A 21937-nucleotide genomic window follows, 5' to 3' on the forward strand; every position below is an offset into this window, starting at 1 on the left:
CTCTTCTTCAAAATTTTCAGCTTTAGCATTCCGATTCCATTTCGGGCCTCCTTTAATAACCGAAATAATCTGTATAGTCGTTTATATATTTCAGCCGCGGTTCTATTTCATTTATATATTTTTCACTATCCATGTGTAGCCACTTGGCTTAAGATCCATCAATTTTTTTTTCTTTATTTATCTTTTTACTCATGCGGTATGTCACTTTTAGACTGTATATATTCGTTTGCCTATTTTTAAAAAAAAATTCAATCTGATTTTAAAAAAAGATCCATATTATAGAGCTCGTTGAAAATTTTAATTTTAAAATAATCTTAAAAACTACTCCTGTATCTCCGAGTCCTGCCTCCTCAAACCCCTCCCAAGTCCCAACCCAACGGATAAACCTCCCTTCCCTTCCCTCCCTCCCTCAACCTTCCATCCCAAGCAATGTCCATTCTCGACTCCTCCTGCACCTCTTCTCTCTCCAAAACCCTCTCTCTCCTCTCTCCCATCCCTAAACCCCCTCCCCCTCGTTTCTCTCTCCACAAAACCTCCTCCCACTCCCACTCCCTCTCCCTCTCCGCCGCCCACCGCCAACGAAGCCTTCTCCGCTCCCTCTCCCGCCTCCGCACCGGGGAAATCGAAGACTCCGAAGAGGAGGAATTCGAAGACTCCGACGGCGACGGCGACGGCGACGATGAGGAGATTGACGATGCTTTTGCAATCGACGTGGAAAAGCTCGAAGAAGAAGCCAAGCTTGTCGTCCGAGAGTATTCGGATTCTCTGTCTCGCGAATTGAGAATAGGTGTGAATGAATAGGACCCTCCATGTCAACTATCTGTTTTAAAAAGTTTTATTCTTTGACGTCGTTCTAGGTCTTGGAAGATAGAAAAGGGATGTAAAGAATTGAGTGAAGGCTCGGGTCTATGGTGGTTCGAGTGGAGAGTGGGGGGAGGTTTGAGGGATTTTCTTATTCGAATTTAGGGCTGCAAACGATTGCCAAGCTGTTCGAGAGCAGTTTGAGGCTTGGCTTGTCGTGGGCTCGGTTTTAAGTTCTTTTAGTAAACGAGCCGAGTTCGAGTTAGTTGTACCTCGGTTCGAGTAGAAAGCTTTTGTTTTTTTGTTATGTTTTTTTTGACGTAGTTCTGGCTTTTGGAAGATACAAAAGGAATGTAAGAAATTGAGTGAAGATTCGAGTCTCTGGTGATTTGAGTGTGAGGGAGGTTTGACTGTCTTTCTTACTCAATTTTGGGGCTGCAAACGATTACCGAGCTGTTTGAGAGCAGTTTGAGGCCTGGCTCGTTCTCGTTATGTGCTCGGTATCAAGTTTGTTTAGTAAACGAGTCGAGTTTGAATTAGTTGTAGCTCGGTTTGGTAGTAAAATCTTGATTGTTTGTGAAGGTTTGGCTCGTTTATGGAGGCTCTTGTAGTCAACGAACCAAGCTCGAACACCTCGATAATCTACGATCCGAGTTTGAGTTGTAGCTCGGTTCGAGTAGAAAATCTTGGCTTGTTTGTAAAGGTTATGTTCGTTTATAGAGGCTCGTGTAGTCAATGAACCAAGCCCGAACACCTTGATAATATACAAGCGGAGTTCGAGTTTTGTAGCTCGGTTTGATTATAAAATCTTGGCTTGTTTGTAAAGGTTCGTCTCGTTTATATAGGCTTGTGTAGCTAACATACCAAGCTCAAACACCTCGATAATCTACGATCCGAGTTTGAGTTAGTTGTTGCTTGGTTTGTTTGTAAAGTTGGGGCTCGTTTACAGAGGCTTGTGTAACGGACCAAGCTCAAACACCTCGACAATATACGAGCCGAGCTCGGGCCCAATTATTTGAACGAGCCGAGCTCGAGCCCAATTATTTGAACGAGCCGAGCTCGAGCCCAATTATTTGAACTTGCCTAGTAATGACTGTATATGCTTTCTTGCATGTGTAGTTTTGTGAAACTACATATTATGATGGGGTAATGTATTTGAGGTTTGGATGATATTAATTAGCGGATGAATTTCACAAGAAGGAGTTAAGTGTACATTTTAGATAAAATATAGGATGTCTAGTTATATATGGCTTGTGAAAATTTAGTGGAAGATGGATTAGAGGTAGAAGGGATGTACATTGTGCGAATTATTATATCTAAAATTACTCTTATTACATCGATCGTAATTTACATGTTCCCATTTGATTTCAATAGGTTCGTAACTTTATCACCTTATTGAACTGGTATATCATGTAAATGCCCACGTGTCCACGCGTTCATTTCCAAATTTTGGATGCATATCCCTCAATCCGATGTAAAGTCTTTCAGAGTCTTGACATTTGGAGCCAATACCCATTCCATAGTCCATGTAATGGAGGAGTTGCACTAGAAAACACGAGCAATAGAGCAACTGGAAATGAAAAAGATGGAAATTTTGTCAAACTTCTATTGTTGAATCATTTTCATTTTCTTATGAATATGAATCTTTCAAAACTCATTTGGTAGTTTAAACTTTAACGTTGTGGTACGTTTTCAGGCAACTTGTGATGACAGTGTCTGAAAACACTTTTGCCAAATTGGGTTGTTGTCTTGTAGTTCATTTGTCAGGAAGGAAATGTAGTTTTCAAGTTGCCCTCAATTTTTTTGGGTCAGCTCATGTTTCGCTTCTTGTTGCTGAAAGGCACAGTTGCAAATAATGTTAGTTAACATAATTTTCCTACTCAAACTTTCTTTCTTTTCAAAGTTTTCCTTTGTATTTTTTCGCTTTTACTTTGGTTTAACATGGAAAACCACAGTTGATCTAGAATTTTATGCTTCATCTAATGCTGTGTAAAGGGTATTGTTTTTTTTCTAGTGGGAACATATTCCAACATAAAGGAGTACAATTGATCTCTGTCTTCACACTTATGTTTTCCTCTTTGGTGTGCTTAATGAAGAACCCATTTATCAATAAGGACTACTAAGAATGTAGAGAAGTTTATTTGTTTCCCTATTGGCCTTCTATGCTCCTCTTTAGTAATTATGTATTGTTAATTCATACGAAGAAAATAGACGTTTTCCTTAAGTTTTCTGTCTTTTTGTATTGTTTATTTTTCTCCTTTTTGAGATGTTTTTACACTATTGACATTTTTAAGAAATGATTTCAGAAGATGAAACAACTGATCGAAAACAAACTCGTGGAAGGCAGAGGAGGCAAAAGAGTGCCACTAGAAATGTCGGTAATGATTATTTATTGGATTGTTTCTGCAAGTGGCTGTTGATTTTGTATGTTGTTTAGACTGTTAATGGTTTCTCAGTAGTACTGGGTTCTTTCATATGGATACTATGTATTTTCAGTGTAGTACTGAGTTCTTTCATATGGATATTACATTTTTAGTGATGCATATTTCAGTTCAAGCATTATATTTCTGCATGGTATACATAATATTGTGTAGAATTATATTATTTGTATGTGTTTGGCTCCCTTATAAAGGATAGCTTAGCCACACGTGGTTGAGAGTATAAGTAATTAAGTTACCCTTCTCTCTAATGGCTTAAGCATGTAGTTGAGCGGGTGGGAAACAATTTGACATGGCAGCTGAAAGAGTGTCTGATAATTTAAGTTACTCATAGATTAGATGGTGGTACATAATTAAACATGGAATTAGAGTTCAGGTTGTGGAAGGCATTTGATTCCAGTCACTTCGTTGGCATTGCAAGTTGACGACCCATGTATTGTCCCTTTCTGGGGATTGCCGCTTTTTGTTGTGTTGTACGTTAAGATGATTGAATCTCCACCTCAAGGTGGTGCATGGTATTCAGAAAGAAAGTTAAAAATCCTAAAAAGACCGAAAGATAAAATAAATAATGCCAAGAACTCTACATTCACAAAACAACTTTTAAGTTTGGATGACTTGGGACAATTAGGTAATATTAGTTTCTTGGTGATGAAGTTGAGGGGATTTGCATAAATTTTCTTCACCTTGTGGGTTCGGTTTTGCTATGAATCAGAGGTTATTGGGACTAGTATTTCGATTGGCTGGGAGAAGTGTTGAGCAGTCTGGCAAAGTCTTTATTGTAAACTGGATAATAGGTATGCATTCTATTTGTTAGAAAAGTCAGGGGCCTTCCCAGGCTTAAGCTATAGAATTCTTTTTCCTGATGTTCTGATTCTTTCCCTCCACACAATCTTTCTGGAACTTCGTCGTATAATGTACTTCATTGTGTCGTCTCTTACACAGAATATGGATGATCCGTGTAATTAACAATCGACTTCTTCACAAATTTGTTCGTCAAGAAAGTTTTGAGAAATTGAGAATAAATTTTTGAACTTCTTCAGTGCGGTTAGTTTTGTTGATTTAGATATTTAGGAATGCATAATCCAATCTTGAAAATTACATATCTTGATTTATTCTGATGAAATTAAACTGGATCTCTTTTCTGACACTTTTGGTGGGAACAAAGTAAAGTTCCCTGCTTTGTGGTGCTGACTCACTGGACATTTGTTAAATCCTATACGCAGATTCCGGATAATCTCCTTCAGAAAGTGACAATCATAGGAAGGCCAAATGTTGGTAAATCAGCATTGTTTAATCGGCTTGTTGGGGTATTTCATAGTCATTTGGACCTTGTTCTTTTGCTTTACATTCATCAAGCATGCGTGTTCACTTGTTACAAAAGTTCTCCTGGTTATGTGGTCTTCTCTTCCTGTCTTGTATGCTATATCTTTCAGGGTAACAAAGCAATCGTTGTGGATGAACCTGGGGTCACTAGGGATCGCTTGTACGGTAGATCCGTCTGGGGAGTGTATGAATTTATGGTAGTAGATACTGGAGGTGTTCTCAGCATCGCTAAGTCACAGACTGATGTTATGGAAGAGTTAGCCATCACCACCACCATTGGCATGGAGGGGATTCCACTAATGACCAGGGAGGCGGCTATTGCGAGGATGCCCTCAATGATTGAGAAGCAGGCTATTGTGGCTGTGGAAGAGGCATCAGTCATTTTATTTCTTGTTGATGGCCAGGTATGGTACATTAATTGTAGGCTGTCTGAACGTAATATGCAATAATCTTTTTTTTTTTTGTTGTTAAAGACAGTTACTATTTGTCAGATTATATATGTCCTTCCTCTCCTTGTATTTTATTTGATGACAACAAATTCAGTTTAGTAGTAAGGGATTGTTGTTTTCCTAATGTTTAAACTGTGGGAGTATTTTGCAGCTTTGGAACATTTACTGGATGGTACATCATGCATGTCTACTTGTTCTTGAGGATATCCTTGGCCCACAGATCTATCCTCAGTCTATAGGTCCATACCACCACGGCCTTGTTCGTTTGGGGTTTTGAGGGAGGTTTTTAAGAGTAATGAGTGGAGAGAGATAGATAGAGAAAATTTATTGGTGACCGTGTGTAAGGGTATTGAGGGGGATTATAGTGTTTTTCATAAATTAAGCCTAGATTTGTGGAACAAAGCTTCACTTATGCCAGAGTTTTTGACATTTCTCATCATAGGGTTGTTCTTTAGCTTGATTGCATTAATTGGCTTTCTTTGTTGAACATATCCATGGTCCATCCTCTTTATTGGCTTTCTTCTGGTTGCTCTTTCTCTGGTCGTCTTTTGTTTTTTGTGGTAGATTTTGGATACCTATGTCTCCTCTTTTGGCTTTGTTATATGTTTTCTGACCATCAATTCCACTGCCTTTCCCCTTCATGCAAGCTCGGGCATTGCTTATGCTACTTCGCTAAGCTCAATGAATTGATTTTACAAGAACCACTTCCCATTGAACTTGGGTATATTTTCAGTGTCTTTGTATAAGAGTTCAGCAACAAATAGATTGCTATTGGGCCTTTTTAGTTATTTTGAAACCTATTTCTAAATTCAAGCAACAATCAAATAGCATTATTATTTTTTTAAATATAGAGAACTGATCAGTTACCTATATCCATCTGTCATGTCTTTTTTGTCAAGTTTCTGCTTTCATGATTGAAGGTGTACTTCTATTTCGAAGGTACAATGACAAAAAACTTTTGCAGGCAGGTCTAACAGCAGCAGATGTGGAAATAGCCGACTGGCTGCGGAAGCATTACTCGCACAAATGTGTTATTCTTGCCGTGAACAAATGTGAATCTCCGTGTAAAGGATTCATGCAAGCATCCGATTTTTGGTCCTTGGGGTCAGTTGTTCTTGTTCTCTCCTTTCTCTACCCTTAAGTAAAAGTTTGTGAACCTTTTTTCCAAGAAATTAAGATACGTACAACGTTCTCTGAACATACGATATTGGACCATTTACGGCTTTGATGTTAAACTGTAGTTAATAGCTATCTTGTTTGATATCTATGCTTGTCATGCGAATGTAGCAGTTATGTGCTCAATGTGCCGGAGATGAGATAGATATCATGGTGTGGTAGTGTGGTCCATGGTATGCTCTGCTTATATTCCAGGCAACTAGTTTCTCTTGAGGATAACATGTAGGGAAAAGAGAACAACACGACTTTTGAGTTGACGCATAAGATACGGTTTAGTATTTCTCTTTATCTGAGGAGAATCAAGCCTGTGTTTATGAGTTTAGCATACAACAAATTCTTCTTGGTGTTTTATTAAGACTTTTTTTTTTCTTCCCTCTATTAAAAGGAAAAAGAAAAGAAAAGAGAGGAGAGAGCAAAATATCACCAAGTTAAGCATTTCTCAATCTCAACCTGATATGGTAACCTCCGGAGATAAGATAGTACCTTGAATTTTATGTCCCATTACTTATCTCTTACTGAATCCAAGATTTGCTAACTATTGAGGTTTGATTGTAAGTTTATACATTGGGACTCTTTACTTTTAAACTCAACTTATATAGGAGTAATTGACTCAAAGTTTCACTCACAGGTGACCTTGTATAACAAAGCAGAAAATACAGAAAATACCCATGAGTCCTCAAAGAAACGCAGAAAATCTTATCAAAAGCATCTAAACCAGAAAATTACTAAATCATAGAGCTTTCTAAAAGCAATCATAAAGTCCAAAATTACTTCTGCTTCTTATTTGACGAATTTCCATTTTTTTGTCACATTTTGAAACTTTACTTTTCTCTCTCTTTTGGGATGCATGACTCATTTGACACTATTTTAAATTTCATTTAGGGCCTTTTTATTGGTACAGGATTTTAGTTTCCTCCTAGCCGTGTTTGGTGCATTACATATCCTTTCATACAGGATGCCTTGCCTTTTGTATTAATCCTTCGAGTTTTTTGCTTGTAGAATGGTTTTTCTCTGAAACATTGAGGTAATTCAACTATAAGTTAAGAAATGGCTTGAATAGTGAAATGCAAAACAATCTTGAATTTTAGTATCCCGGGGAACTCGTTTATTATGGTTGTTTTTCTATCTATTGTATTATGAGAAAGCTAAGTTGGCTTAGGTACTATGATGAAATAGCAATTTCATGTTACTTTTGCAAGTTTACGATCAATTCCACCTATACTATGGAAATGGTTTCAAGTTTTGTTGTGATGCTGAGGGGCATTGCTCTACAAATGTGATCCAATTTTTTCCTTAATTACAGATGTATTTTTTTTGAATCCTCAACTTTGTCTATTTCCAGATATGTATTAACAGTATTATCCCAGTTTTTCTAATTCGCTGATGCAAGTAGCTAAAATAATTCGGTTGTAAGAGAAGTGGATGATGAATGGTATTTGGTGATTACTGATTAGATGCATGACCTGAAGGCTGTCTGGTTATTCATCTGTCTGTCTTAATCAACAGTGCAATTTATTTTACCCCCCACTAGGTTTCAACCAATGCCTATATCTGCTCTTACGGGAACTGGAACAGGAGAGCTTCTTGATCTTGTTTGTTCAGGACTGACCAAAATTGAGGTAATTGGTTTCTGAAAATTTGCTTTCAGTTTCATGCATAACAGTACTGCTTTATTGAATGACTTTCTCTTATTTGCACAATTCCTGACCAATGATTCTGAGCTAAGAAGCACGGATATGGATACGGGATACGGACACGATATGATATGGATACGCGGATACGTGATTTTTTCAAAAAGAAAGATACGATACGTTAGGGGATACGTTGAATGTAAAAGTAAATAAAAAATATATTATATATAATTTTTAATTTCTAAAATTTCATTAATGATTAAAGTTTTTCATTACACAAGTTCACCATTTCACATGCCGAGAGAGATATATTCACGTATAGTTATATATATAATTGTGTCTATATAGTTATATATATATTTACATACACACAACGAGAGAGAGAGAGAGAGAGAGAGAGAGAGAGAGAGAGAGAGAGAGAGATTTACAAGGTTGTTGAGAGAGGATATTGTCGGTGTGTTTCTGGTGTCGATTGGTGGGTAAAAAGAAAAATATAGTCCTACTTGCAATTTTGACCCATATATTTTAAGTAATAACATATTTACCCTCGTATCCGAAACATATCCGAGCATATCCAACACGTACCCGCGCGTATCCAAAACATATCGGATACGTATCCGGAGTGTATCCGCACGTATCTGAAACATATTGGGATACCCAAAAATAATTCTAAAAGCAGGATACTTTAAAAAGCGTATTGGATACGTATCCGGAGAGTATCCGAGAGTATCGGTATCCGATACGGATACGATATGTGATACGGAGGCCAAAAATAGAGTATCCGTGCTTCATAGATTCTGAGGGCTGCATTATGATTTGTTTGTTTCCATATCTTTTGTTGCATCTGTTTTGACTAATATCACAGTGACGAAGAGTATCCTTATACCATTACCAAGATACTGAATATGTGCACGGTCATTCTGGGAAGATATTTTGGATAGTTGGGACAGATTACACAAGGGGTTTGATGTGTGGTTAATAGGAGCTGAACGAGGGAGATTGAAGAAGACCTTTTTTTTTTTTAGCAAAAGAAAATTCCATTATCATAAAGATAAAACATGAAATCGGTACAGCAGGAAAAGAAAAGCAGAGAAAGAGCTTCAAAGAGTACACAAGACTCTTCTAATGCTGGTACTCCCAAAATCTCAACCTATCCCTCATGCTCTCTTTTTTTAATAATGTAAACACAAATAAGAATACTAGAGGTTGACCAGATGCCAACAAAATATCCTAAAGCAACCAAAATCCTTCCATATCTGCAAAAGCGCCTAAAATCACTCCATTTCAACATCTCCCCAATGCCCCTTTTCGGATGACCATTGCATCCGCTCTGGATTCCCTGCCCTCTGCTGTCTTCGCTTGATCAACGACACCAAAAACCTTTACCGGTATATGCTGGTAGCTTCACCACCGCTCCAGCTGCCTTCCGAAACCTCCCCATTTCTGCCGCCAACCACCAAACGTTGCTGGAGCCCGCCCACTCCATGTCCCTGTGCTTCTGAAACCTTTCTCTGAAAACTGAATCACGGAAACCATCATCCTCCATTCAACTGTAAACCCATCACCGCCAAAAAAGCAGCCAGCATCCGTCAGCTCTGGTTTAGATCTCAGTCTAACCCTTTGCTTTCCATCACCTGATCACTAGCGCCATATCCATACTGGACCTAACCACCCACACTGCTGATTTGCACTGCCACCGCAGCAACACCCTCGCCATGGTTTGCAATATCGGTGTCATGGAAGGGTATCGGCCGATATGTAATGGTATCGGTGGTACTGAGTCTCATTATATTGCGATGCGAAGGAAAATCACATGACTAGCGGTGTGGCGTAACGATATCGGTCATTACACAACGACTGTAGTTAAAAAAATATTTCCGATAACACATGCCACAATGTGGTTACCAGTACATACAAAAAATATGTTGGGAACATGAACCGATACTAGTAGGAGTAAATGGTAGATCATGAAATAAGTCAGCGCGTGTCTGCATTTGTATGTATATGAGTAGAATTTCTGAATGAATTGCCATTGTGGACAAGTTGCTTTTCTTATTAGGAATTAGGACTTTAGGAGACCAAAGATTAGACTACATGTTTCACATGTTAAAAGAACCAATGAGATTATTGAAGCCAATGGATGTGATTCCAAGTAAAATTGAATTAACGTAAGTTGAATTCATCTATAGTAAATTCAAACTGGGCCTCATTTGTTTGAGATGGGTTGGCCATGTCCTATGAAAAGTTAAAAACAACTAATATATGATACGTGTGCGGAAAGTTGTTTACATATTATGGCATGTACTCTAGGTTAACTATGGAACTTTGCTAGTCATGCGTTGTTTCATTTTGTAGAGTATGTTGTTTACCGCCCTTCAACTTTTCAGTACTCTTGATAATCATGTAAAATATGTATCATTAATCGTGCGACTTAGTTGCAGGCTCCTTCTGTGATCTGTAAAGGAGACTAGGGAGACAAATTCACTCCAAAATCTCGCTCCCGCACTCCTAAGTCAGAATCTCCTAGGAACCTTGCTCGGTCGCTCCCATTGAGAAAATAGCACAACCCAACTAGGATAGAACCTCTCAAACATGTGGACCCCTGAAGAAATAAGTAAAGATCCACCAAGCAAGAGAAAATATGAGGTGTGATAAGATACTAGAAAAACATATACTTCATATTGAGAAGATAGTAGAAAAACATGTAATGAACTCAAGTACTTTATCCATGGGAATAAAGCATTTGCAATTGACTCTATTTTTGCGGGGATCGCCTAAATGATAAGCTTCTATGATCGGCTATTGATGAACTGATTGAGTTTCACCGAGCTTGGGTCCTATGTAAGACAAGATTAGTTAACTTATATTCGTTGTCTTATTCCTAAACGCACCCTGGCACTCCTAAATGAGGAGCTTCTATGATTTACTGCTCCCCCACCCTCACCACTCTCCTGCTTTGTGCAACTAAGACCGTTTATTATAATCATTGTCTTATTCACAGGACTCGGAGGATCTTGTTGACGAAAATTATGTTCCTGCTATTGCTATTGTTGGCCGACCAAATGTTGGTAAAAGTAGCATTTTGAATGCTTTAGTTGGAGAGGACAGGACAATTGTCAGTCCAGTAAGCGGTACTACTCGTGATGCTATTGATACAGAATTTACTGGACCAGATGGGCAGGTTTGATAAGTTCCAAAACACAAATTGCTCTTATATTTTAATTATGATTTTTTTTTTGTCAAGTGTTAGGTTCTGAGCGATTGGAAATAGCATTGGCTGAAGAAAGTAAATATTTGATTTGGGACTATTACACTGATTATTCGTAGTAAATTTGTTTATCAATGTACCGCCATGCTGCTCAAATTGTTAAGCATTATTTTCCTAGATTTAGCTGCATTATGTTCATTATCTCATATACATTTTAGTTTTACCTTGTAAGTTTGTTTAAATTGCGAGTTACTTTCCTTCCGGGGAAAGCTAGTGACTCATCCTCCCCCTACTCAAATGCAGGCCTCTAGGACTGCCTGAAAAGGTGGAGTTGTAGATGTTACTTTCAATTTTACATCATTCCAGTAGTTCTCTGTTAAGAATGCTTACTCTTTTATCAACTTGGCTATCTTGAATCTGAGTTGGCGGTTGTGCTCGGTTCTCTGTGACTTGAGCAAGGTGAATTCTGACACGACAAGTAAACACATTTTTCTTTTGATGATCGTAGTTTAGAAAAAATTGTGTTCTGGACTGTCTGATCCTCAAGAAGTTAAGAGCTACTGAAGTACGAGTTGAAGACAAGTAGATGCAATGAGAAAAGAAAATAATAAAAAGTCTCCTCATTGTAGGGCTTTTTTAGATTTTGAATTGAGAATGAAATATGAAGAGACAAGACAGATGGCTCAGTGCTAATAGTGAGAACTGCCAAAGGTTAAATCTGGAGAAACTTGATGGTTGGGCCTCTGTTCTCTAGTGCTCCAACAAATTGAAATGTCTTTTAGTAATAAGCTAAGATGGACTAGGTTGAAAACTGGTGGTTGCTGCCATTTCTGTTTTGAAAAGAAAAGAACAAAAACTCCTAATTGTAGGGTTTTCAATGAGGAGTTTTTTGAGTTGTAGAATTGATGATTAAATATGAAGATGAGGTAGAAGGCCTAACGGAAGGTAGAAAGGCATGCTACTTGCTAAAGCTTAAGGGTTTGTTAAAGTACCATTGATGTCAGGAAAGTCTACATCTGTAGTGAGTATGAACTCCATTAGTTGGCTAATCTCTCTTGCTGCAAATTTTGAATATCCACAACAGTTTAATTTGATGAATGCCTTCCTCAAAGGGTGCTTGGAGGAGGAGGTCGATATGGATAATCCACCTGATTTCTCAGTTCTCACAACTAACAGAAAAGGATGCAAAGCTTAATACAGCCCTTATGGGTTAAGGCAATCCACTAGAGCCTGTTTGATTAAGTTTTTCAAAGCTATACAGAATCTAGCTGCAGCCCTATATAGTGGAAATAAAAAGGCTAATGTTTAACTCCTGATATAAATATTGGTTAGATTGTGGTCAGTCGATGATATAGAGTTATGCAACGAATAAAGACCTAAACTGGCTGAAGAGTTTGAGATAACAGATCTCGAGAGAGATCTGTTTTAGGAAATGAAGTTGCTTTGTCTAGGACGATTCCTGACCTATTGACGGAGGCAAGAGCGGTGGGTTGTGATCCTGTTGATAACCTGTTAAGTAAGAAGTCAAACCGATTCAAATGTGGTCGGAATTTGATATCCGGCTTCACATCAGCGTGACAGGAATAGTTCATTGGCTATATAAGTGAGTTTTCATCCACCAACTGTAACGGCATTGTCCACTTCGGGCTAGGGCAGCTAGGCTCTCTTGGCTTCAAAGTGCGTTACCACTCGGAAGCGCTATGAACTTTCTTATTATACCCCAAGAACTTTTCCTACCTAGTTGATGTGGGATGGGGTGTTAAGGATAGCTGCATCAGTAGTCTTATGTTAAGCATAAGCCTTAAATGCAAATGAAATACCCCTTTGCTCCCATCCGCAAAATGAAACAAAAGCCAAGGCCAATAAGCATTTTTAACTGAAGTGTGAACACGAGTTTTATAGTTATTACTGGCAGTAAGGTTTTAACTCAAGAACCTAGGATATAAGGACCGATGGGAGATGATAATGTTCTAGTAGCGTGCCTGCGCACTCTTGCAGCAATTTTTTATTATTATTTCAGTGGTTTTGGTGGTGGAACAGAACAAGGAATTGCTTCTTGTTAGTTTGAATCCTTGTAATGGTATCTTGTCAGTGTTATCTTTCCTCATAGAGGAAGCTAGTCAAGTTCTTTGTGCCTTATTTGATTGAGCACTGCATTAGTAGAACGATGACATTTTTTGTGAACAATCCTAATTTGCGACCAAAGCGTGACCTTTTTCATTACTACAGTTTCTAGTTTTGTTCTCCCACTCTTTATCGGGGTGGTTCTATTCTTTTCTTGGATTTTATATCGGCACCACTACAAGCTAACCCAACCAATTAGCATACACAGTTATAGACTTAGAGGTCTTTTGACAAGCTTTTGAACATTTGAGTGAGGCATTTAATTTCTTATCGCATTGATGCTTAGTGGAATCATTTACTCTAGTTGATTGCACGCTTCAGGGAGCGGACTACTACCAAAATTACGTACTTACACTTCTTGGGTGGGTTATCAATGTCCCATGATTATAATCTGATCACTGCTAAAAAATATAAAGTTCATGTTGCAGTTAGTTCTTGGTTTCCTTTTGCATGCTTGATGTTGTGAAAATCTGACATGTCGACGTGTTTCTGTTTTCTGGCAGAAATTCCGGCTTATTGACACTGCTGGAATCAGAAAAAGGGCTTCAGTAGCTTCATCTGGTAGCACGACAGAGGCTCTATCTGTTAATCGGGCCTTTCGTGCCGTTCGTCGCTCTGATGTTGTTGCACTTGTAATAGAAGCCATGGCCTGTATTACAGAACAGGTGATATGTCTTGAGCTTTTAAATAGATAGAATGTTTCTTGAGAACCAGGTTTGAGTGCTTGGGTTTTGAGGTAGATTGGAGAGTGAGCTGAAATTGTGAGGTATATATCCTAAACTGCAATTGATCTTTTGATAGCCGACTCAACATTCTGTTAAAGTTTGTCGTCGGCAAAAGGTTTAACTACTTGCGTTAGATGGGAAAATGAAACTACGTGGATGATGTCTAGATGGATGCTGTCAATGTGTTTCGGTGTGTTGGCTTTCCTTCTTCCTATCTTCTTTTTGCCAATAATGACATTGGTAAAGTTAACTGTTTTCCTGAATAGGATTGGAGGATTGCTGAAAGGATAGAAAGAGAAGGGAAAGGTTGCCTGATTGTTGTGAACAAGTGGGATACTATACCAAACAAAAACCATGAAACCGCGACACATTACGAGCAAGATGTTAGGGAGAAACTCCGCAATCTTGTATGGGCACCTATTGTCTACGCAACTGCAATAGCTGGTCATAGCATTGAGAAGTATGCTTATATCCGACGTGATCTTTTTTGTGCATCATTGACCGTTCATACATTATTTTCTTGAGCCTGTGATCCTGTTTTAGTTCTTACCTTATTTAACATATGACATGGTTGAAAAACTACCCCATAGAAACTACGAGATGTAATTGCATCACTTGTTTTCGTCAGATGTAGAGCTATGTCTCCGGTAATGCAGCTCTCTCCGGTAGGTGGACCGATAATGCATACACAACACTTCACTTGCTCTATATATTGTGGTACTATGACTATATGATTCTATAGGTTCACTTTATGAGGATGCGCTTGTTTGAAGAACTAGAAAGCAAAGAACGCAGAGTATGATTTTAGAATTATTCATGTGAAACACATTTCTAGGAGCATTATGACCATTTTTTTTCCACATTTTCTCTTGCCGAAACTACGGTCTCTAGATCTTATAAAATATCATTTGGTTTTGTTTCTACTAAAGCACATGGTAAAGTAATCTCTGGTGCTTTGGATTACTAAATAGTAAATTCACCGTTTTAAAATGACAATGTTTGGAAGTATGGTCCAAACCTCATGTCCCTAGGGTATTGACTATTTCAATAAAGTAGGAAAACATAGATCAGAACTTTTTTGGTGGTTACGTGACATTCTCGAACTCTTACTCATTTGCTATTAAGGTTAGGGTCTTTTGATCTTTCAGTGGATGTACTTGTGCGCTAATGCTTTTATAAAGCAATCTAAGTCTAAGATGAAAACAGTTTGTCTTTCTTCGGTCAGAGACACAAGTTTCTTGCTTACGCTCTAATTGTCGTTAGCCATAAGGAAGCCTTTTTTTCTCTTGGTGCAGGATTGAAATGATGTTTTTATTCTTTAACTATGTTTGTGCAGTATCATTGTTGCAGCTAGTATTGTTGAAAAAGAAAGATCAAGAAGGCTAAGCACTGCAATATTGAATCAAGTTGTACGGGAGGCTGCAGCTTTTAAATCACCTCCAAGGACCCGAGGTGGCAAGAGAGGGCGTGTTTATTACTGCACTCAGGTACACTGTTCCTACAGAGTTCAATTATTTTTAGTAAATGTTTATACTATACAATTTTATCATTAGTTATTGCCTTGCAGTAGTTAAGTATATGTATTCCTTTTTTTCCTAGGTGTTACCATATGTCAACTGTGTTATAAAGTAAAGTAAAGGGAGACTTAGCCAAATGTAGGATGCTTTTTCTTTCATGTTGTTGATTGAAGGCTTGGAAAATAAAAAGAGCTCATTCGGAATTTCCTATAATCACACGAACAACTTTGTTGGAGTAACACTCATTTTCTCCAACCTTAAGTTATTCATACTTTTGGACATTAGATATTAATTGTATAATTATGCTCCACTTTAAGTCTCTTAGATGCAACCTGAGAACGTCTTGGCTTGGGTGTCGGAATGGATGGGGGTTCTTTAATGTTTGGGAGCTTATTAAGGAAGTTTTGGAGTTGGAAAAGATGTCTTTTGCTGTCATTAAGGCAAGTTGGAGGTCAAAGATGCGTATGGAAGTGCTCAAAAAAGCGGGTCACGTGGAAAGGGGGAGAGGGAGGTTTATTTTTTCTTTGGTTACCAAGGAATTGTTGAGCTTCGTTTTCACTTTATTGGCATAAAATTGGTTCCTAATAGGGAGGTGGGGATGTTGAGCAGCTGAAGGGGTGGTTGGGGTTAGAAGGAAAAAGGTGGAAAGCTTGACTCTTTGCACCTTTATGTCACTGTGGTTGTTAGGGACAGTGGAATAGAAGAACCTTCCAAGGAGTGGGGGAACACCCAATGATTGTTTCAAGAGTCATTCTTTGGCTATTTTGTTTATTGGGTGTCAAGGAAGGTGTTCACGAGCATGGATTACTTTGTTAATTTCGTAGGCTCCTTACACCTGTAGTTGGAGTGGCCTATTATTTTAGTGGCATTTTCTGGTGGTTAGTTTTCAGTTTGGTCCCTTGTTTTGGTTACGAGTAGTTTTTCCTTGATTCTCTTTTAATTTTCACAGTTATAATAATTCACAGTGCTCTAAATGGCGGCCGCCGAGGCGCTTGGAGGTGCCCTGCCGCCACGCCAATACCCCTTGGCGTTTGATTTGGCGCCCAGGGAGGTTTGGCGGTGTTTGGCGGCCGCCTAGGCGGCCTTGGCGGCCATGGCAGTCTCGGTGGCCTTGGCGGTCTTGGCGGCCTTGCCGGGGCTTGGCGGCGTCATCGGCGTCTTTGGAGGCCTTTGGCGGCCTAAAATGTATAGTATTAAATTAATGGAGATCAAGTTTTGGAAGGGTATGGAGGAGAAGAGTTAAAGGAAGGAGATGAACTTTGAACTTGGCATTAGGGATCTCCGATCTCGTTTATTTCTACTTATTGTCTTATTCAACTTATTTGCTAGTTGCTACTACTTAATTTCATTTAGGTTTGTACATTAAACTTTGCATTATGGTTATGTAGAACTTTGAACTTGCATTATGGATACATAGAATATAGTTTGATTGGATAATGGTTTGTTAAAATAAAAAAAAAAACGCCGAATTGCTTGGCGCCGCCTAGGCGGCTTGGCGCTTGGAGGTGGGTCTCCGCCCTACTAGCGCCAAGCGCCATTTAGAACATTGATAATTCAAGAAAGAGATTGCGAGATGCTAATAGTAAAGACCCTAACCTTGATATTAGTTTTATCTAAGAAGAAATTTAGCTGCAATTGATCATCTTGTTCTAAGGGGAAGTGCTACTTGGGTTCTAATAACTCATTTTTCCTATGACAAGATTAACCTCATCAATCCACCAAGGTAGGCCTCTAGGATAGCCTGGTGTTTTAAGGTTGTAATAGGCACCACTTGGGGGCCAGGAGTCTGTATTGCCTTGTGGGTGGTTGCAAGTATCTGGAGTTTTCCCTGCAGGGGTGGGTCTTATCGAAAGTGACCCTACCTTAGAGAGATTTCTCCTCACCAAAAAGAAAATGAAACTCATATGATATTTCATTGAAGCATGGGTTGATGAGTCAAAACTTGAGGGCCTACATTTCCCTATTATTTTTCTTTATTAGAATGATGATGTTTACTTGACTCATTCCTTTTGCAGGCTGCTATTAGGCCACCCACGTTTGTGTTCTTTGTAAATGATGCAAAACTTTTCTCAGAGACATACAGACGTTACATGGAGAAGCAACTACGATCAGATGCGGGGTTCGCTGGAACACCTATTCGTCTCTTATGGCGCAGCAGAAAAAAGATGACAAAAGATGACAGTAAGTGTGAAGGGTTCATTTTTGTGATAACTTGTTGGTGGTCTGTCCTTGGTAAACATTGTCCCTTATTCTCTACTTTTAAAACTATTTCTATTAATTGATGGGGGTTAGTTCATGAGAAGCTACACACTTTTTTCTTTGACTTTTCAAAGAAAGCAAACATATTGGAATATCCTGCAATGAAAGAATAAGCAAATTATATGGGAGGGAGTATTACTTTTGCCTATGATTCGATTTTGTTTTGTGGAGCAGACACGGCTTAATTGGTAGATCTCAGGCGTGTGCTGCTTTGCTTTGAGGTGTTGGTCTACAGATAAATTTGGATAGTCATAATTCATAAACTACCCATTTTTTGGGAGGTAAGCAATAATGAATCGCTAGCAACTGATTTCGGGTGTAAGGTTGGATCTTTTCCTTCTTCTTACTCGAACATTGGAAGCTTCTTTCAAAGCCAAGGTACTATGGGATGCAGTTATTGATAGATTACGGTAGAGATTGGTGGTGTTTGAAGAGACGATACTTCTCTGAAGGTGGAAGAATCACTTTTGAAAAGATCATGCCATCTAGCCTTGCTACTTAATTTATGACTTTGTTTGTATTCCCGATTTCAGTGGCTAATTGGTTAGGAAGTTGCAAATGGATCTTTTGTGGTGATAATTGGAGGAGGAATTTAGTAGCATTTGGTTGATTAGGAAACTGTCTGTACTTGTACTATGGAACTGATTGGGGAGATTGGTTCTCTTTGGTGTCTTCTATTTGTCACGGGGTAGCTTTATGAAAAGGTTCAAGGAGGACATCGTACGTATTTTGGTTTCTCAAGTTTGGTAGCAGTTAGGCGCGAAGGGATGTGTTGTGGTCTCATTTGTAATGTAGAATAGAGAAGCTTCAGGTTGTATTCCGAGCTATTTATCGCTTGGTGGTGAATAGGAACACTTCAGATGATTTGTATAGGAAGGGGCTTCAATGTACTACAACATTCTCATTGAAGGGATTTGGATGTCTGGAAGATCAACGAGATGGTGGAGCTTGTGGAGATGCACTAAGGCTTACCGAGCCTTGGGACAGGGGAGGACATATTGAAATGGAACTTGGCTGCCTGATCTTTTCAAGTCAAAGTCCCTTCAGCTGGGCATACGTGAGTCCAACTTCAACTTTTCATTAAAAGGCTATTTGGGGCACTTGTGCCATGAATGGTTGCCTTATTTGTGTGGAAATAAGATCCTAATAGTTGTAGGTGTGATTCAGAGGAGGAAACTAGTTTTGAATTTAGGCTGCCATTTGCAAAAGAGATGGCGAGTTGGTGCATCACCTGTTTATTCCTTGCCTGGCGGTTTGGTTCTTAAGCCCTTGGTGCTCATTGTCGTCTTGATTCAACATGGAATACTTGGAGAGGGGCTAAAGTTAGAAGAGTAAAGATAGATATGGGAGGCTTTAGTTAGTCTTCAAGATAGTTGGGATTCAAAGTAAAGTAGTCATTCTGTTGATCATTTTTGGGCTTAATAGTTGACTTACATGGATATACGCTGGGCCATTTTGTGTTTGGCCTCTTGAATTCAGGTGGCATTCCCTTGATACCTTGTTTTGAAAATACAAATCCCTTTTTCTCAAACATCTTTGTATGCATTACATTTATTGGAAAGAACCTTTGACTTATAAGATAAGACCCATCCTCTTCTTTGTCTTGGTGGCATACCGCACCTTGCCGGCCTTCTTAATTGGGGCCATACTTGGTAGATGCATGTCCCAGAGCATGGCTTTTCTCCTTAGCATCTACTTTGCAGAAGCCTACGCCAACTTTTTCAATTATTTTTAGAGGTTGACGTCCCTTAGCAGTGTCTGAAGGGCCTTCTTGAGCTTCACCCTATCCGCTGGTAAATCTTTATATCCATCTTGCCTTGGCATTGCTCTCACAAGAGGAGTACATCTGCTTCCGGTTGGGCTATTGCCCCGGATTAGAACAACTTGTACCCAACTCCGTGGTATTGTGCCATTGGAAGGTGGCCAATGGATAGGGGATATGAGTGGCTTGCTGTTAATTTCTTCCCTATACCGAAGAGAGGCCAGAGTGGGATGCTTAAATAATTACCCTATTTTGTCAGTTGTTTATCCCCTCCAGTCCATCCGCACTCTTGTCCTGCTCACTGTATATGGGGTAGAAACAGACACAGAAAAACCTAAATAGAAAGGCTCCAATATCCAGTCTTTACCCTTGGCCTCGCTCTTACAAGAGGAGTACGTCAGCTTCCAAGGCCCGGGTGAGTTATTGCCACATATTAGAACAACTTGAACCCAGCTCCGCTGTATATTGCCGTTGGAGGGTGGACAATGGATTGGGGATATTAGTGGTTTGCTGTTAATTTCTACCCTATACAGAAGAGAGGCGGGAGTGGGATGCTTAAAAAGACTTAATTATCCTATTTTGTCAGTTGTTTATCCCCTCCAGCCAGTCGCACTCTCGTCCTGCTTTCTGCGTATGGGGTAGAAATAGACAGAAACCCTAAATGGAAAGGCCCAATATCCCCTCTTCATTGTCTACCTTCCAATGACATGGCTCAGGCCATTCTTAGTTCAGGCAATGGTACATCTGGTGGCTCACCTGTGTGAGAATGTTGCCCACGGGAAGATGTTGATAAGGTTCACCAAAAAGATGCACGAAGTTCAACCATTCTTCTATCTTGCGACCTAGATGCTTATGGATCGGCTTTCCAGTACCATAAGTAGGTTTATTCTACCTATGTATATGCTTGTGGTTTCAGTTTGAACATCAAATGGTGCCAAGGGAGCCTTGAGCACTGTATTATACAGTGTTCTAAAACTCGGAAATACTCGGCGAGTACTCGGTACTCGGTACCTAGTACCTAGCTAAGTAGAGTTAGGGCTACTCGGTGGAATTACTCAGCCAGCCGATTACTCGGCATTACTTGGCGAGTACCCGGCGAGTACCGATTACTTGGTAAAACGAGATTACTCGGAAGTGGGGAGAAAATTGAAAAAAAACTGAAAAATGGGGTAAAATACATAATATGTTAAATTTGAAGGGTCGTTAGTGTAATTTCAGTATAGTTTTATAATTACCCTAATCGAGTGAACACACCAATCAAGCTACTGCTGCTGTTCCTCTTCTTCTTCGAGGAATAATTGACTACTAATTTCGTACTTCGTTTTATTTGGTTTGAACGTTGAACTTTGTAATTGACTATTAATTTCGTACCTGGTTTCATGTGGTTTGAACGTTAAGCTTTGCAATGGACTAGTAATTTTATACTTAGTTTCATTTGGTTTGAACTATGAACATTGAACTTCTCATTATGCATTATGAATATCATTTGGGGAACATATACAAAAAAAAATCCAAGTAATTTCTACTCGCGGAGTACTCGGCCTACAAGGTACAAGGTGGCCGGCCGAGCGAGTACCGAGTACCGAGTTTTAGAACATTGGTATTATATCTTTTACTATAATTACAAAAATTGTGTGATTGCTACTATGTGGTGTTATTGTCTTTCTTGTATTCTTCTCTTTGTTCTTTTTCCCTATTTTGGTGACTACCCCATTCTACTATATCTTGTCTCGCATTAGTGCATTATATTAATTTTCCTCATGTTGCTTTTTATTTTCAGGAAGGGCTGCAAGAAAGCAAGAAAATTCATTCCCACAGGACGGAAAAAGATTGGCAAAAGCCTTGTGAATTGATACAACGTTCTGTCACCTGATAATCACGTGGGATTTTGGTCCGCAAAGCTTCAAGTTTCAAGAGTTCTCCTCACGTAACTGAAATCAATCCACTAAAATTCTGTTTCTCAGTCCTGAAGTGGTAATTATCTGAGCGTACTCCTTGTAGAATCCAATCCGTTATCTCCCTTGGTATAGCCAGGTAAGTTTTGAGCAGCGTAAAGAAGCCAATAGTATGGATAGGTTGGAAGGAGAATGCAGTAATATGTATAGTAGTTTTGTTGTTAACTTATTGAAACAACGACTTATCGTTCCATTGGATTCTGTATTTTCAATCTTTGGCCACATCTTAAAAGGGACAAGTTTTTCAAGGTTGGTGGAAATTGTACAAGGATGTGCATGTTTTATGTTCATTGGGCATGTTTGTTCCATGTAATATGCAGCCCCTATCAAATGGTGCCCAAATTTTGTAGCAATGTGGTCACTGGTCACCGCAATATTACAGTTATGAGTTTTATAATGGTAATTTTGTAAGAAAAGTCCGTGTTTAAAGAAAAAAGTCTGCTTCGAGGATTTTATACTCGAACCAAACCAAAATATTTGCCCCAAAATAGTGGGCAGTGGCAGGTGCATATTTTGTACTTAGTAGGGGCCAGAATTACATGTATTGACATATTAGTAACAAAAAAATA

The 21937-nt window shown here is 39.0% G+C and overlaps 1 protein-coding gene across 3 annotated transcripts; it reads left to right on the forward strand.

Annotated features, from left to right (window-relative positions):
- The first annotated feature begins 337 nt into the window (after window positions 1-337).
- On the forward strand, window positions 338-21658 carry LOC131314594 (uncharacterized). Of its 3 annotated transcripts, XR_009196455.1 has the most exons (13): window positions 350-787; window positions 3108-3175; window positions 4463-4546; window positions 4673-4966; window positions 5976-6115; window positions 7719-7806; window positions 10820-10999; window positions 13654-13815; window positions 14142-14335; window positions 15212-15362; window positions 17408-17573; window positions 21194-21387; window positions 21448-21658. XR_009196455.1 is itself a non-coding variant. In XM_058343352.1 (12 exons), the coding sequence occupies exons 1-12, from the start codon at window positions 430-432 to the stop codon at window positions 21259-21261; spliced, it is 1953 nt and encodes a 650-aa protein (XP_058199335.1). In that variant the 5' UTR covers window positions 338-429; the 3' UTR covers window positions 21262-21658. The 3 variants fall into 3 exon arrangements, 2 of the variants coding, with proteins under 2 accessions (XP_058199335.1, XP_058199336.1); XM_058343352.1 differs by having other exon boundaries at window positions 338-787; window positions 21194-21658; XM_058343353.1 differs by having other exon boundaries at window positions 731-787; window positions 3108-3179; window positions 21194-21658.
- The last annotated feature ends 279 nt before the right edge of the window (window positions 21659-21937 follow it).

The sequence above is a fragment of the Rhododendron vialii genome, chromosome 13a (assembly GCF_030253575.1).
Source record: "Rhododendron vialii isolate Sample 1 chromosome 13a, ASM3025357v1".
NCBI lineage: Eukaryota > Viridiplantae > Streptophyta > Magnoliopsida > Ericales > Ericaceae > Rhododendron > Rhododendron vialii.